Here is an 18,452-nt window from a genome sequence, read left to right on the forward strand (position 1 = left end):
CCAATGCTAACACTACAAAAAAAAAAAAAAGCAAAACTATACAATATATTTGTTGCACTTTCTTTTTTTCCTTTTTTTTTTTGGTTGGCGGTGATCAGGGGTTACTTCTGGCTCTGCGTTCAGAATTCACTTCTGGCAGGCACAGGGGCCATACAGGATGCTGGGATTCGAACCACCATCCATCCTGGATAGGCTCGTCTACCGCTGTGCTATCTCCCTGGGCCCTTGTTGCACTTTCTTTAAGAAATTATAAAAATGAACATTTTCCACATGTAAAACAGTATGTTGTAAGTATTTCCATATTTCCCTGGCAGAGGACATAATATAAAATCACTAAGGCAACATATACTGAGAAATATTTTTATGTGATTAAATAGTACTACCCGGTACTTGAAATGAAAGCATATTTTTCTTACAGGTAAAAATGATAAAGGTTCTAAAACCAGAAATTATTCAGAAAATTAGATTTTTTTTTGGTTTTTGGGCCACACCTGGCGATGCTCAGGGTTACTCCTGGCTGTCTGCTCAGAAATAGCTCCTGGCAGGCACGAGGGACCATGTGGGACACCGGAATTCAAACCAAGCACCTTTGGTCCTGGATCGGCTGCTTGCAAGGCAAACGCCGCTGTGCTATCTCTCCGGGCCCGAAAATTAGATTTAAAAATAAAAATTTTTTTGTCTTTGGGCCTTATGTGCTCAGAAATCGCTTCTGGGGGGGGGCAGAGTGGTGGCGCAAGTGGTAGGGCATTTGCTTTGCATGTGCTGACGTTGGAAGAACCACGGTTTGATCTCTGGATGACCCACATGGTCCCCAAAGCTAGGAGCAATTTCTGAGCACATAGCCAGGAGTACCTGAGCATCACTGGGTGTGGCCCCAAAACAAAACAAAACAAAAATCACTCAAGTCTGAGCAGTTGAATGGATGATACTGAAAATAAAATCAGTGACCCCCCTCCAAAGAAAAAGTGCATAACTCCATTAATAAAAAGGAAAAACAAAAATGAAGAGAAATACCATGAGGCCAACCTTTTTTTAAAATCATGAGAACCCTAGAGAGGAAAGATGAAAAGGAAAGGAAATGGCTGATTGAAGAAATATTGCTGAGAGCTCTATAAAATTGAGAGATATTGGAACTCTGGTCCAGGAGGCACAAAGAGTGCCAAAGTAAACCCAAACAGAACACTGACACACTATAATTATGATGACAATACCCAAAGAGACAGACTCCTTAAAGCAGCAATAAGCAAAATCTCAGAGACAGAGGAAAAGACTAAAGGTTCAATCTCAAATTTCTCAAAGTAAACCTGGCAAGCAAGAAGAGAATGAAATAATCTTACAAAGTATCAAGGGTACCACTTATAGCTGAAGGAATGACGAACAACAGAGGAGACGAACAACAGAGGAGGACACTGACAGTATCTAAATCAGCCGTTACGTATATTGAATAACCTTGTGAATAAAAAATAAAGGATAGAGGTAGACAGATAGTTAAATGTGCATTATGGTGCTTGTTTTGCATGTGCTTAATCCAAGTTTGGTCTCTGGCACCTAAGTCTGTTCCCAAACATGCCAAGAGTGATTCTGAGCACAGAGACATAAGCAAGCTATAAGCACCGCCAGGTGTGGCCCCAAAACCAAACCAAAAAAAAAAAAAAAAGCAAAGATCAAATGGCAAAAATAACAAATCCTTCCTTATATCAGTAATTTCTCTAGATATCAATGTACTGAACTCTCATTAAAAAAGCAAAGTGGCTGAACGGATCCAGATCAGAAAAGAAAATCCAGGAGCTGGAGATAGCATAACTGTAGGGCGTTTGCGCCTTGCAAGCAGCTGATCCAGGATGGACGGTGATTTGAATCCCAAGGATATGGTGCCCTGTGCCTGCAAGGAGCGATTTCTGAGCGCCAAGCCAGGAGTAATCTCTGAGTCTCAGTGTGGCCAGGTGTGACCCAAAAGCCAAAAGAAAAGAGAAGAAAATCCGAAGTTTTAAAAAGAAATGATAGCACACTGAGATGCTGAGTTAAAAAAAATCCAATATTCTAATGCTAATCAAAGACACAAATTCTGACTATAAACACATGCACACATTCAGACTCAATCGTCAGAAACCACACAGATTAGTGACTAAAAATTGCAGGGACTAGCATATAACTAGTATATAAGAAAATAATGAAGGGACCAGGAGACAGAACGCAGCAGTTAGGGCATATGATTAGCTTTATGCCCAATCTGGATTCATTCCCAGCACAAACTTCCCAAGCATTCAATTTCCAAGTACTGTCAGTTGAAGTCCTGGAGGTCCCAGAAGCACAAGACTGACCTTGGAGATTCCCAGCACTGCTAAGTCAACATTACAGGCTTGGAGCATCATATCCCTAGGCCCTCTCTCTCAAATGCCACACCTGCTAGCTGAGAATTGCTGGTGGGGAGTCTGGACTTTCTTTCCTAAATGAGGGTAGTAAGAGACAAATTAATAAAAAATAATTAATAAAAATCTTAGACAAGTGGGGCTGGAGCGATTGTAGAGGGTTTGCCTTGCACATGGCAGACCCAGGTGTGATCACTTGCATTCCACCTGGTTCCTGGAGCCCACCAGGAGTAATTCTTGAGCTCAGAGCCAGGAGTAAGCCCAGAATGTGTAGCCGGCCACCCCCCAATCTTGAACTGGTACATAAAAGGACCTTCTAAATTATGTCACAAAACTGAAATATTTATCTCCTTTACATAGGGAACACATCTTCAGGATAAAGCACTTGTTAGAGCACAATTCAAGTGTACATCAAGTTAAAAAAAAATTCAAGTATTTTTTTCAGCTCACAATTCCATGAAGTTAATAATAGAAAAGCATGGAAAACTTTTTTTTTTGGTCACACCCCGCAGTGTTCAGGGGTTACTCCTGGCTCTAGGCTCAGAAATTGCCCCCGGCAGGCACAGGGGACCATATGGGATGCCAGGATTCGAACCACTGTTCTTCTGCATGAAAGGCAATCGCCTTATCTCCATGCTATCTCTCCGGCCCCAAACTTTTAAAATTCAACATACATTTAAATAATCACTGGGTTTAGAAAGAAACCAAAAGATTCCATAAGACAGATAAGATTGAAGGCAATCTACCAGAATCTATGGAATACAGCAAAAGTGGTACCAAATGGCAGTGAAGGTTTACTTTAGGAAACAAGAAAAAAAATCTGAATATAAGCCACCTAATCCCACAGTTTGTTAAACTAATAAAAAACAACAGGAAAAAAAAAAAGGAAGGGAAAGTTACAACAGAAACCAGGAGCTGGTTGGGGCCAGAGAGATAGTACACAAACACACACACAGGAAAAACAAAATAGGAAAGGAAAGTTACAACAAAAACCAGGAGCTGATTGGGGCCAAAGAGACAGTACAGTGGGTAGAGCATTTGCCTTGCATGCACCTGACCTGGGTTTAATCCCTGGCATCCCCTGAGCCTGGTAGGAATGATTTCTGACTAAAGAACCAGGAGTAAACTCCTGAGAGCAGCTGAGTGTGGCCCAGAAACAAACAAACAAACAACCCCCCCCCCAAAAAAAACACAACCAAAACCAAAGATACTAGAAACCAGGAGCTGTTTAGTTGATATGTATGGCTTTTGAACCATATCTGGCAGTGCTCAGGGCTTTACTCCTGGCTCTGTGCTTAAAAGACCATATACAGTGCTGGAATTGGACCTAGATTGGCTTTAGTCGCTGTATTTTATCTGTCCAGCCCCAGGAGCTCTCTTTCCCCTCACTCCCAACTTCCAAGGATCTACAAGATTGACAGCCCTTAGCTAGACTCATGAGTAAATAAAGGTAAGAAATAAGTTGGACCAAGAACAAAGGAGAGATTTTACAATAGTTAGTCCATAAAAACAAAAGTCTACAGAAGCTTCTCTTCTAAGAATCTAGAAGTGATGAATTTAAATAATCTTAGAACCTTTTGAGATTGAACCAAATCAGGAGGAAGCAGAAAACAGACCAATCATGAGTAAGAAAACTTGAAGTGTAGGTAAAAATATTTTCAAGAACAAAGACCCAGTTCCAGATGGGTTCACCAGTGAATGCTACTGGAATTTTAAAGGTGGCAAATTATCTGTACTCCTCAAGCTCTTATAGAATATTAAAGAAACAGGAATCCTTCCTGTCTTCAAAGGCAGCATTTCTAGTAATACCAAAAACAGAGATACTGGTAAACAAGATGAACATAGATACAAAAATTCTTAGTGAAGCAATCTAAGACTACATCAAAAGTATCACATATCCAAGGTTCAACAGAATTAATTTCTGGAATTCAACATAAGGAAATCAATTAACATATATTGCATCATCAAAAGGAAAATAAAAAATAAAAAATTACAGCTGATTCAGAGAAAGCTTTTGACAAGATTCAACATCCATCCATTCATGACAAAAATACTCAGCAAAACTTAGTATGGCCTGTCCTACTAAGTCTTAAATTTTTTTAAATGTTTTTTTGAACAAAAAATGCAATAGATTGAAGGAATAGTACTCAAGACAAAAACAGCCACATGCAATAAACTTACAGTAATTTTACACTAAATAGCAAAAAATGATACTTTCATCTGAGGTTGGCACAAGCAAGGATGTTCATTTTTTGTTACTATTATATACTTCTGGAAGCCATCATCACAGCAATCAGGTATGAAGATTATTTTAAAATAGGGTGACATGTACTTTAGGGTAGCCGCTGCACAGCAGACATTACCACATACATTTTGCAATATATGCTAGAAAATTTTAAATATGTATGATAAAAAATGTGTAAACTATAAACAATAAATGCTGGAATTTTTCTAATTATCGCTACACATTTAAAAATAAAATAAAGTAGAATGCCTGTCTTGAATACAGGCAGGGGGTGAGGAGGGAGATGAGGTGAGAATGTTGCTCTGGTGAAGGGGGGTGTTCTTTTTTATGACTGAACCTGACCTACAATCATGTTTGTAATCACGGTGTTTAAATAAATATATTATTAAAAAAAGAAAAAAAAGGGGCCGGAGAGATAGCATGGAGGTAAGGCGTTTGCCTTTCATGCAGGAGGTCATCGGTTCGAATCCCGGCGTCCCATATGGTCCCCCGTGCCTGCCAGGAACAATTTCTGAGCCTGGAGCCAGGAATAATCCCTGAGCACTGCCGGGTGTGACCCAAAAACCACAAAAAAAAAAAAAAAAAAAAAAAAAAAAAAAAAAAAAGAAAAAAAAGAAAAAATTTAATTGCATTCAAATTATATGTATTTAGGAATGAACATAAAGAACATGGAAGATTTGCATATCAAAAACTACAAGTGGGGGCCGGGCGGTGGCGCAAGAGGTAAGGTGCCTGCCTTGCCTGCGCTAGCCTTGGACGGACCGCGGTTCGATCCCCCGGCGTCCCATATGGTCCCCCAAGCCAGGAGCGACTTCTGAGCACATAGCCAGGAGTAACCCCTAAGCGTTACCGGGTGTGGCCCAAAAACCAAAAACAAAACAAAACAAAAAAAAAACTACAAGTCATAGGGCTGTGGAGTGTTTATCTTGTGCTGGAAGACTCGGAACAGACCCAGGTTCAATCTCTGGTATCCCATATGGTTCCCAGAGCCTGCCAGGAGCAATTTCTGAATGCAGAGGTAGGAGTAACACCTAAGTGCTGTTGGTGTGGCCCCAAAACATAAAAAACAAATTAAAAAAATCCCCTACAATTCACTAAAAGAAATATAAGCAAGGACACGGTGAAGACATGGTACAGTGGGCAGGGTGCTTTCAAGCGACAATGAAATGACTGAATTAGGTTGTATCTTTTACCTCTTAATTGCCAATTCTCATTCCCAGTTTGCTGAACTGCAGAAATGTTACCATTCTGGAACAATATGTTCCAAGACAGCATACCAACAAGCAGACTTAGTTATAAAATGTCCTGATAAATGAAGCTACTTTGAAAAAATATATTGCAACTGTTTCTCAGTAAAACAAAGCACCTCAAATTTTCCTAGAAAAATGTGCTGAAGGTTTGATTTATTAAAATTTAAGACAGAGCAGTAAGTGTCAAAACATTCCATCTCTGAAACTGAAAGATGCCCAACAGAACCCCATTCAACTAAATCTTGAGACGCGAGATATCACAAAAACATTTCTCAATCTTGTAAGTAAGGCTCACCATTATGTTTCTGAGGCTGAACCCTTATCAAATGAAACAGATATTCTTGTGATGAAAAATTATATTTAATTAAAAAAAAGCTTTTTGGGGAAACCCCCTTAAAAATACAAGGGCATTAATTTCCAAATTAAGAATCCAGTTCTGGTATTGGAGTGGGTAGTACTGCAGATAGGGTGTTTTTTGCCTTGCACAAAACCAATCCGGGTTCGATTCTTGGCAGCTCAGATAGCCCTGAGAAACCCCTGGAGTTAATTCCTGAGTGCAAAGCCAGAAGTAAACCTTGATCACCACCAGGTTTGGCACAAACCAAACAACAACGTATCTGGCTCAATAAGTTTAACACATGATTTACATTTTCTACCCTCCTATTTTGCTGCTCAGTGGTTACAAACATACAGGATTTAATGAAAAGCAAGCAAACAAAAAATGATTAGTGCATCTGCTTGCACACAGCCAACCAGCACCCCAGATGGTTTCCAATGTCCCACCAGGTTCTTCCCTTAGTGTAGCCAGCAGTCAGGAGTAATCCCTAAGCACCTGTGGGGAGTTGTCCTGCACCCAAAGCAAACCCTACAGTATACAGACACAACGGACTACTTCTAGCAATAACACCGAATAATACAAATTGCTGATGGAACTGGAGACTATCACCTAGTGAAGTTAACCAGGAGAGGTGTCAGATAGAGAATGATCATTCTCAGGTGTGGGACAGAAACACAGTAAGGAAACTGCTGTTAAGCCAACAGAAAGAACCTGAGAAGTGGCATAAAGCACCGAGCTTACTAAGGGAAGACAGGGAAGAGGAAAGAGGGAACTGGTCTTGGTGGAAGATGCAAGTGGGCATTTGTGTTGGAAGGTTGAGCCCATAAAACCCAAGAACACTTAAAAATTCATTTAAAAAGAAGTCCCAGCATTTCTGATTAAAATAAAATTTCACAAACAAGCCCAATTTACTGGATGACTGCGACCGAATCTTATTACTTATGGGCCGGAGAGACTGCGCAGCGGTAGGGCGTTTGCCTTGCAAGCGGCCGACCCAGGACCAACAGTGGTTCGAATCCCGGAGTCCCATATGGTCCCTGATGCCGGCCAGGAGCGATTTCTAAGCAGAGAGCCAGGAGTAACCCCTGAGCACCTCCGGGTGTGGCCCCAACACCAAAAGAAAAAAAAAAAGTCATTCACTGAGAGTAATAGCAACTTTCACGGATACCCGCTGCCTGAGGCTGCCTCTTAGGGGGTGGAGATCTCGGTTCTACTCAGCCCAACTCTGATAGACCCTATGGGGGGGGGGGGGAATCCTTGAGCAGCAGAGGTGAAAAAAAAAAAGCAACTTATTCCGGGGTTCGCTCAACTCTGACGGGTCAGGGACACCTCCCAGCCTGTGCACTCCTGAACCAACTCCCTCCGGGCTGTGCATTCCTTCCTGCACCAGGTCTGCTCGGTCTGTGCCCAGAGAGGTGGGGAGGGGGGCGGGGGAGGCAAGCCGGGGTGCAGAGGCCTCTGGGGGAGCAGGGCTGGAAGGTCCGAGCAGGGGGATCGAGTCCCCGCTGCTTCTCCCGACATCTCAGGCCCTGGCCTGGAAAGAGCGCAGGGCCGAGGTCCCGCTTCCCGCCTCCACCCGGGCTGCGCGCTGACAGCGGAGGTCGGCGAGGGGAGGGGGCGGCCGAAAGCCACCCGGCGTCGGGGCGCTCGCGCATGCGCGGCAGGGAGAGGGGTGGGGGGCTGAGACCCTCCGACCCGCCGCCGCTGAAGAGCCGCTCCAGCTCCGACACGCCCGGAGGAGCCCCGCGACCGCGTCCCCCATCGCCCAACCCCGCGGTTCTCCCCGCCGAAGACTCACCACCCGGTTGTCCCGCTTCCCCATGCTGCTGGACGGAGACCACGTTCGCAGGCGGACGGAGAAGAGGCCGGACGAGCGGCCGGAGCGGGCCCGCCGCGGAGCCTTTGCGGACAACGCCCCGCCCCGCCGCAAGAGCGGCGCCGCGCGCCTCCGACGGCCACGTTTGCCGACAGCGCCACCTGCCGCCTGGGAGGAAACACGCGGCACGGCGGCGTCTGCGCTCCTTGGTCCTTCCTGGTCCCATCCGCAGCGGACCAGGCAGCAGTCTCCACGATGATCACTTTTTTTTGTTTGTTTGTTTCTTTTTGTTTGTTTGTTTTGGTCACACCCGGCGGCGCTCAGGGTTACTGCGCTCACAAATTGCTCCTGGCAGGCTCGGGGGACCATATGCGATGCCGGGATTCGAACCACCGTCCTTCTGCATGCAAAGCAAACGCTCTACTGCTTTGCTGTCTCTCCAGCCCAGTATTTTTCTTTTCTTTTTCCTTCTTTCCTCTCTTTTCATTTTTTAAATTAAATATATATTTTATTTAAGTAACATGATCATATTTGGGTTACAGTCATAACCAGAACACCCCCCTTCACCAGTGCAACATGACTCCCTCCCCCCTTCCCATCCCCTGCCTGTTTTCGAGACAGGCATTCTACTACAGTAATTTGTTTTTAAGTTCAGTAAGTTGTATGATTTTCCTTACAGTAAAAAAATATAGTAAAGGTGTGATAGTGGCAATCGCCAATGTTTGCATAGGTCCAGAAAAATGGAGAAAATGGGGGAAAAAATCCTTGACCTGACTCTCTTTTCATTTTATTTATTTATTTATTTATTTATTTATTTATTTATTTATTTATTTACATATTTTTTGTTCCAGGGCCACACCCGGTGATTGCTCAGCGGTTAGTCCCGACTACACTCAGGAATTACTCCTGGCAGTTGTCAGGAGTCCATTTGGGACGCAGTGGTTCGAACTTTGGTACGACCAACTGTACCCTACCCGTTTTACTATTACCGCCGCAACCCCAGAGGCTCGCTTTGTTCCTAGAAGAGTTCTGCTTCCCGACACTGATGCTCTGAAACATTCATTCTAGGGAACCCGGGTGCGCGGCTCCGCAGTAGAATTCTTGCCTTTTCCAGGGCGAGGCCACTGGTTTCTTAACAGGCGCCGCCCACAGGCTCCTGGTGATCCGGGCGGTGCCGCCTGTTATTTTCCCATAAACAAAACAAGAAAGTGACTTCGTGGCCTCATGCCATAAAGTCTGTGGCTGCGCCCAGTGGGTACCGCCTCCCGCCCCTCAGCAGCCAGGGCGATCCTTCCCAGGACCCTATAAGTACTAATCCTCACTTTATCCTATTTGTAAGATGCTAGGCACTTAGGCCCTTTTCCTCTTCCTTCCATTTGCCCTTCTTGCAAATGGAAAAACACATCACGATTTAAAAGCTTTGGACTAGGTCTTTCTAACTCGGCCAGGTTCTATGCAATTTTTTTTTCATCTTGTTTTTTTCCTTTATAGCATTTATCATGAAATAATTATACTTCCAAGTTTGTTTACTGTTGGTATCCCATGAAGTTAAATTGTAAAGTGTATGATCGATCATGGTCACTTTAGTATACCTTATGGTCTAAAGTGCCAAAACAAGAATGAAAGTTTCAATCATGCTCAATTAATGATCCTCAATAAATAAATGAGCCAATGTGGTTTTCCTTATCAGCTTCTAAAAGGCTGTCAGAAGAGCAGTTATTTTTTCCTTTGAGGAATCCTGGTGTTCATTAGGAGGGATAGCACTTAGAACTTTGGGTCCATTCTGTTGCAGGCAGCTAGGTAAGGGGACCCTGGGAATGTACCTTTGGGAAATAATAAAATTTACAAGATTTAAGGTGGTGTTTTTGGGCGGTGCTCAGGGCTTAATCTTGAATTTGGGCCCAGAGATCACTCCTGGTGGTGCTCAGGGACCATACCAAGGACTGATCCTGTGTTGACCACATGCAAGGATAATGCCTTACTCACTGTAGTATTGCACCAACCTACCCTATCTCTTTATGCATTTTTTAAAAAATAACATCTTCCTTCCTTCTATCCTTTTAAGGGAGCCACATCCCACTGGTCAACAGTGCTCAGGGGGCACTCCATGTAGTTCTCAGAGAAAGACAGTGCTGGGGAACAAACAAGGGGCTGGGGCTTGCTCTTGTAGAACCTTATTTTCCTTCTGTTTTTTGGGCCATACCAAGCGGCGCGCAGGGGTTACATCTGGCTCTGCTCAGAAGTTATTCCTGGCAGGCTAGGGGGACCATATGAGATGCTGGGAATCAAACAAGGGGTGGCTGTGTGTAAAGCCTATTCTTTTGAGCTATGTCCCTAGCCCTCTTACTTTGGGGAAAAGACATGCTCAGGGGACTCAGGGACCATTCCCAGTGACACTCCCCCAACAGGCATTATTCATATCATGTAGTGTTCAGGGGGCCTTCAGAGCAATACTGTGATCAGACTGGGGGTAGGTGCATCCAGTACTGAGGATTGTTGCACTTAAGCCCTTGTGCATGCCAGGTATGGATCCCTGATCTATCTTTCCAAAATATATTCTCAGTGAAAAGCTTTTTCCCCCTCTCTTAAACAAAATTGATGCTCAGGGAAGATCTACTTTATGTAGCTTTAAATTTACGCTTCACATTTCCTGGGTTTATGGGACCCCAAATTGACTGGGATAGACACTACTATTTTTTTTCTTAGCCACACAAATCAGGACACCATTTCGTTTAGCTTTTCAGTAGCTCAAAATTATAACAAACTAAAGGCCCTATGCTGCAGTGTTGATAGGATGAAAGGATGAGAATATATGTTGAAATTCATAGACACTTAAGATATGATCTTAAGAACATCAAAAAAGCTGGAAGTGAACTTCATTATAAGAATATGGAAGTTTTCTGGGGCCAGAGAGATAGCACAGCGGTAAGGTGTTTGCCTTGCATGCAGAAGTACGGTGGTTCGAATCCCAGCATCCCACATGGTCCCGAGCCTGCTGGGGGTGATTTCTGAGCATAGAGCCAGGAGTAACCCGAGCGCTGCTGGGTTTGACCCAAAAACAAAAAACAAAACAAAAAAGAATATGGAAGTTTATGGGGCCGGAGCAGTGGCGCAAGTGGCTGGAGAACAATATGGGATGCTGGGGATTGAACCTGGGACAGCCATGTGCAAGACATACATTTCCCGTTCTTCTGAATTTCTGTGCTGTACTTTCAGAAACATGAGAATGATAGTCACTGCAGCACTTTCAGAAGTATGAGATTCCATACTTGCATAACTATGAGATTCCATATTTTGAATTTGGCTTTATGTGAGTATAGCAGATATTTTATGTAACATTTTAAAGAAAAAGTACTCAAACATAGACCTGGTTGTAGATACTCGCGCTTTATGTATAGCTGACATATTCCTTAATAAATTACACCCCCTCCCATTTTTTTTTTTTTTGTGACACATCTAGCAGTGCTCAAGGTGGCTCTGGACTAAGAAATTACTCGCAGGGCTTGGAGACTGTATGTAGTGCTGGGGATTGAACTTAGGTGCAATATACCTTACCTGCTGTACCCAGACCCAGAAAACAGAGTTTTTTTTTTCTGGTTTTTGGGCCACACCCGGTGATGCTCAGGGGTTACTCCTGGCTGTCTGCTCAGAAATAGCTCCTGGCAGGCACGGGGGACCATATAGGACACCGGGATTTGAACCAACTACCTTTGGTCCTGGATCGGCTGCTTGCAAGGCAAATGCCGCTGTGCTATCTCTCCAGGCCCAGAAAACAAAGTTTTAAAGTGAAAGTTTGAAACACACTTTGCTAAAACTTGCTATTTGATTATGCATTATTCATTTTACAATAAAGAAGATAATGATCTAGGATAGTAATTCAGCTTCAAGAAAAAGGCCATTTTAATTATTTTATTTGCTACCAATAATTTTATTGTAAGAAATACAAAACGTATGACAAATATACAATTTTCTCTTTTTAACTTCCATTTCGTTTGTGCATAAATGAAAACAATGAACTGGACAGTGATATTTCAACACCAATTCTTAAAAAACAACTTCATGATCTGGCAATTAAAACCTAAATTTTCTTTCTAGCACCCAGAAAGACATCCAGTTTCCAAAAGATAACTGACCTGTAACCCTCTGAATTTTCTGATGTTGCCTTTGCCATTGAAACAAAGTCCACACTGGCAATCCTGTCTCTCCCATCAGCTGGCCTGTGTTGAGAGGCAGCAGCAGAAAGCAGCCCTCACTTGAACTAGAATCTAGTGAGGTTCACTTTTAAGTTTCCAGTGATGGCGAATGTAATGTAAAGACTTGGTGGTCCTTGCATTATGTCTTTGACCTGACACGAATGGCCTGGGTTTTTGGGGTTTTTTTTCTTTCATTTTTTTTAGGTGAAAAGAATCTAGAAACCCTTTCCTGGATTTTCATCCCTTCTTCTAAAGGGAAAGAAGCAAGATCTTTCAACTCAGGGTGCTATGAATGGAGTAGAAACTTTTAAGGTAAGTGTTCTTTTTCCCTTTAGGCTTTTTATTCCTTTTAGCATCAGGAGAGCTTTCTGTACCTAATGGATCATAGTTTGCTAGGATGAAGAGATCCTTCTCATTTGACTCCTCCCTCCGAGATCATTTTTCTATGAGGGTTAAAAACTCCAGTATGTAAGGGAGATCCTTATTTCCAGGCAAATGCACTTTGCCCACAATTAGGAGACAGGATCCTTGGAGGATGAATATTCAAGTGAGCCTAACAGGCCAGTGTGGTCACTCTTCATCCTGCGTACTGAGCAAAGAGCAGAAGCTGTCCCTAACACCAAGACAATAGCAAAGAATCTTTTAAAGACTGTGTTCCAGGTAATGAATTGCACACTGCTTCCGTTACTCATGGAACCTAAAGCACCAAAAATACATCATTCTTTACCCAAAAAGCAAACGGAATGAGTAATTTTAAACCTTTAAGGAACACACACCCTTGATAAGCCTGTACTCTGATATTAAAAAAAATCAGAGTAAATTTCAAGTATGAAGAAATATGATAAAAACATAAGACTGTATTTAGATGGTGGGAAAACAGCAGCCTGGAATATGGGTTTATCTTAAGTTTTCAATTTTGTCTCAGTCAAAACCGAAAACTCTGCAAAAGTACTTGATTTATAAATGCAGATGTGTCAAAGGTGCTAGTGGGCATTAGGGACTGGTGTGTTGAGTGTGCTCCTGGAGGCCAGCACCAGGAATTTTCTGTTGCTATGCTAAAGGAATTAAGGGTGTGCCTAATGCTTCTCTCATCACATCCTTGACACCCAAAGGCAACAAGGGGGATGGAGAGCACAGTATGGTCAGGTCAGGATAGGGACGGGGGCACTTCAGTGGGAGGGAAGGATTGAGGAAAAGGGGAGTAATGGTGATCCTGGGCTGGCTCACAGTCTAGATTAGTATCTGACATGCACAATATCTACAACTATGAATTCCAATACAGAAACCAACCAGTCAATTGTCCAAATTACGTTTTCTTCTCTACTCTTAATTTTTTCCCTAAAATTATAAAATAAAAAAAAATAAGCTTACTAGATATCACAGCCTTGCTAAAATCTAAAAGATTTTATTTTAAGCCCTATGAGGATATAGGATACTAACACACTTTACAGTGAAAACATGCTTTTACACATCTAGGAAAAGAAATATCAATAAAATCCTCTCTAGTTATAATATTCACTCTATGGGAACTGATCATGTAACTTTCTAAAACACACACTGCTCTTCTACACCAAACACTTGCCACTTAACCTTCAGTTCAAAGCCTAATGAATTAAAATGCACAAGCTTTTTCAATGTTGGGGATTGTCAGTTGTTAAAATCCTGCTGTGGACTGGTACACAAGCAATTCTTGTTTTTGTTACCAGTCTGACTGCTTCTGTACAAAACCAAGTAGCTTGAAGCACAGAAACTTGGGTCTTCTCCATTTGCTATGTTCTGGAAACCTCAAGGCACAAGCTAACAGTTTGGCTTCTATAAAAAAAAACGCTCATACTTTGATAGTACTATCTGTTCCTACCACTGCATCTAAGAGTATGCAAGTGTGCCTGAGGGATGCTTCTCAAGCCAGAGACACTGTACAGCACCTGTCACTGCCTGGGGACTGTTAGAACTCCTAAATTTAAGGCAGCCTTTGATGCTTTTCTATCTGTAGTTTTGCTTGCTACATCTTCCCACTCTATACTATCTGCATATTTAACAAAAGAACAATCACAAAGTCCTCCGCTTTCCTTTACATATTGATAAGATGCCTTACTTAAAATCACTACGTCTATATCTACTGAGTAACTAGATAATTATGTTAAAATGCATGCAGCTTATTTGGGGGCTTAGTCTGAATCTTATTTTCTTAATAACACCATGATAATGAATGTTAAAATGCAAGTCTGGAATGTGGTGTTTTTCACAGAACTAACTAGTGGATTCAGAAATAAATAACATACATGAATAATAATAGAAATAATTTATGCAAATGTATGAACAACTTGAAATCCCCCCTTATTAAGTGCTGATCCCAGGGGATTTTATTCCCAATACTAATATTTTTATTGCTAGTCAAAGGAAAATAAATGAGCACAAAATCAATGAGGAACTACTGTTAAATGGACCAAAATGACAAGTTATATAGTGGAGTTGGGGTCTTAAAAAAATATACTGCTGTAATCTATTTTTATTTTTCAGTGACTTAACATCAAATTCAGGTTGCTGGTGATTGAAGAATATTGATAGCAAACATATGTTTGCATTTCACAAAACTGAAGAACACAAACTTCAAGAAAGGATATAAAAGGCATCCCAGGACTAGAACCTAGGCACACTATGGAATCTAACTAGAAATCAGATTTAAAAATGAAATAACTATAGGTAGTTCTATATTTTCAGAGTAGTGCTGTAACTTTAGTTCCTGGTAGAATATGAAGTTATGTGCCTTTTTAAAACAGAGAACTTTTTTTTTTTTACTACATTGGATAATCTGCTAATCTATTTATAATTACTTGAGGATGAAAAAGAGGGAAGGAAATGAAAAGAATTAGGAGCTTTTGCCAACTGAGGATGAAGCAGAAAGTAAACAAAATTTCAAAATGAAACCTTTCCAGGCATATCTTTTGTAGAATGATAGAAAATAAAAAAATAAAAAAAATCTTTGCTGTAATTATACATCTCGTTTTCTTAAAAAAAAAAAAAAAAGCTGAGTTTAGAGCTTGCGAGATGCCTGGTATATAGCTTCATGTAAGCAGCATCTCTTTATACCCGAACTTTCGGAAAACTGTTGTACTTATTTATGCACAGAAGGCATCCATCTGCTTGTAGGGATATTTTTCTACCTAAGAGTGCAGAGCAGATCCCTCTGAAACAGCAGCAAGGCAAATGGAACAAACAGTATCCTGGGGGCAGTAACCTGTCCAGTCTGTACATCCTTTAGGGCACTAATGGGCCAGTGGAGGGCAGGTGCTAGTCACCCGGCCCATGTCACTCTATTGTTAAGGGTGTTGGGACACATCTCCAAGGTTTCAGATGGCAGGAGTTAAGATTGGAACAGGGGCAAAAAGTTCAGACTGGCCCACTAGTGGCCAAACTGAATTCAGCCTTCCATTCTGTGGCTAATGCAGAGAGCTTTTAAGTTCAGGATTTCTTAGCCAGCCTTGGAGGCCCCTACGGTGTGCTGTGTTTTGATTCAGTATGAGTTAGGGAGCCTTGCCTGCCAGCACTGCAGGACAGGCCTGGTGGAGTTTCTACCACTCAGAAGGGTAAAAACAAAACAACACCCCCTCCCCCCCCAACCAACCTACCTTCTGTTATGCTGTGCCCAGGAAACTCTGAAAAATACTTTCGTTTACTTCCTCCTACATTTCAGTGGTACAATTGAGGAAGGTAACTTCTAAAATTAACCACAGCAGTGGTGGTGGATGATGGATTTCCTAATTAAAACCTGTATGTAAAGTTGCCCCAAACCCTTCAAAGTAAAGGAATAACCTTTGTAGAAATAACTAAGTGATTATAATTGTGGGTAGAATTTTCTTTAGAAAATGAGGGCATGTTGGAAATGTACACAAATTATACATATGTAAGAATCACAAGCTCTCTGGAGAACTTTAGTGCTGTTTCAGTGTATCTGTTTTTAGAAAAAGTAGTTTTGAATACTTAATTTTTGATGTTACTAATTTTGATCATCAGAAGTCTCGATTTAGATCAAAACTATAATTATTGTCTGAAGATAATATTAGTAGGGAATATGCGAGCATTCTGGTTTGATTTCCATACCCTTATGGATTTTCACAAACATCCTAATCTCATTTGAGAGAAGACCTTTCTGGTAGTAAGTTTTCTCATCTTTATAATTTTTGCACCTAGAAAAGAGAGAATATTTGGTTTCTCAAAAAAATACTCCTGGGCCTTAGCGATAGTGCAATGGGTAAGGCATTTAGCTTGCATGCAGCTGACTGGGTTTAATCCTGGCATCTCATATGTTCTCCCGAGCCTGCCAGGTATAATTTCTAAGTACAGAGCCAGGAGTAATCAATTCCTAAGCACTTCTGGGTGTGGTCAACACCCTCCCCCTAAAATAAAAGATCCTTGATAAATGAATAGGTTTTCTTTCATTTTCTTTAACAACATGAGTGTCTCATGCACCTTTAAGAACAACTATTGCTGATTGTTTAGAATGCAGGTGCCAACTACAATATCTAAGTCACAATACTTATAGTGAAGACTTTCAATCATCTTGTAAAACAAGTGTGAAGCAAGGGTAAATTAGGTGCAGAAGAATTAAGTTAGCATATTTTCAGAAGTAACATTTTAACTTTGCTTAGATTCTCTCCATCCCCAAAGTGCCATCTAGTGGAATATATTAGTACAAGAAAAGAAATTCCATGTTCAAGGACCAAATTTTTAAAAGGTGTCTACTAAGAAAAAAAAAATCACTTTTCCCTACCAGATTAACGTCAAATTGCTGTAAATGGCAAGCCATACATTTTTCTATGTTAATTTCCAGTGAATGCTAAGACAAAACATTTTGGAAAGCAAGTCTGAACTGCATTAAAACAACAACAAAACCCAGCAGCTAATTGAAAAAAGAATGGAATTTTTTCTTTCTACATTTCTGCTAGTTACAACAGAGCCCCCCCCCAAAAAAAAAGTTCAAATAAACATTTTTGGTTTATTCTCTGAAAAAGTACAAGTTAAAAATGCTTAATAAAGGTATGTAACAAAACTGGGTTGAAAATTTCACCTATGAGGAATGAAAATGCTATTCTGTGATGCTTTAAAGTAAAACTCTATTACTAATGATCAGAAAACTTTTTGCATGACAGGTTATTTTAGTAGCCTCAATAAGTTTTTCCATTGTGGAGAAGGGATATGTGAAACAATTTTCTTAAACATTGATCTATAGGCACTGACTGCAGCTTATAAATGGCTTGGCTGTCACATAATTTCAAAAGTCCTCATGGTAGGAGAAACCTATCACACTTTGAACATTAAAATATTAATTTTACTTAGTGAAGAACATTCTTTGACTTTACACTGTTAGTTTCATGTGGCTGTTTCTTCCCATGAACAAGGATGGAATATAGATTATTCAGCTTGTTCTGCTCAATCTTTGCTCTTTTCTTTGGATGGGGATCTGGGATCAAACCTAGCCAGGTTCAGGGGGCTATGCAGTCAGTGCCAGAGATCAAACAGGAATTGGTTGTAAATGCCTTAACGCCCATATTATCTCTTTGGCCTTCCGTTCAACCTTTGAAAGGGCAACTGTTTGAAAGCACTTTCCTCTAAAATTGGTTTTTGACTGCATTCTATTCATACTTGCCAGGTGACTTACTTTTGAATTACCTGTTAATTAATTACATTCTTCAAACTATACATGTACATAAAAATCTTTGAAACTACTTTTCTTTGAATACTTTTGTGTTCTTCCAGAATTTCTTCTACTTGCTTCCCACTGCTTTACAAACATCCAGAGAATAAAAAATCATGTAAATATCCTTTGTTTTCATAAGATAGACATTTTCATGTGTCACACAGAAAATAATTCTATTAATATCTCATAATTTATAACATTTCAATATTATTTTTCCAAATTAAATATCCTGTAGATTTGTATTAAGACAACTAAACAATTTGGCTTACTAATCTTTTAATTCTTTCCTAACCCCAACTATGCAACAAAAGCCCGATTTTGAAAATTTATGCTTATTGTAAAGAGTAAAGCTGTCACTTTAGAAAAGAAGCACTTCTTTGGAGAGAATTTTAACATTTATGATATTAGGATACTTGCATGATTTAATTTTCATAATGGATAATTACAATTATTGACTTGATGAGCACCATTTTTGAGAAACAGCTAGAGATAGTTTTTTTTAAACTAAATTTAAATACATAATTTAAGTTCAAAATACACAGTA

At 40.9% G+C, this 18,452-nt stretch overlaps 1 protein-coding gene across 1 annotated transcript in view; it reads right to left on the reverse strand.

The window, feature by feature from the left end:
- Positions 1–8,096, reverse strand: part of FAM133B (family with sequence similarity 133 member B) — a 36,856-nt gene extending 28,760 nt beyond the window's left edge. The window contains exon 1 of the mRNA XM_049784928.1: positions 8,000–8,096. Within this exon, the coding sequence (XP_049640885.1) occupies positions 8,000–8,023 (24 nt within the window). The 5' untranslated portion in view covers positions 8,024–8,096. The remainder of the gene's footprint in view (positions 1–7,999) is intronic.
- Between the last annotated feature and the right edge of the window lie 10,356 nt (positions 8,097–18,452).

This window comes from Suncus etruscus, chromosome 1, assembly GCF_024139225.1.
Source record: "Suncus etruscus isolate mSunEtr1 chromosome 1, mSunEtr1.pri.cur, whole genome shotgun sequence".
Taxonomy (NCBI): domain Eukaryota; kingdom Metazoa; phylum Chordata; class Mammalia; order Eulipotyphla; family Soricidae; genus Suncus; species Suncus etruscus.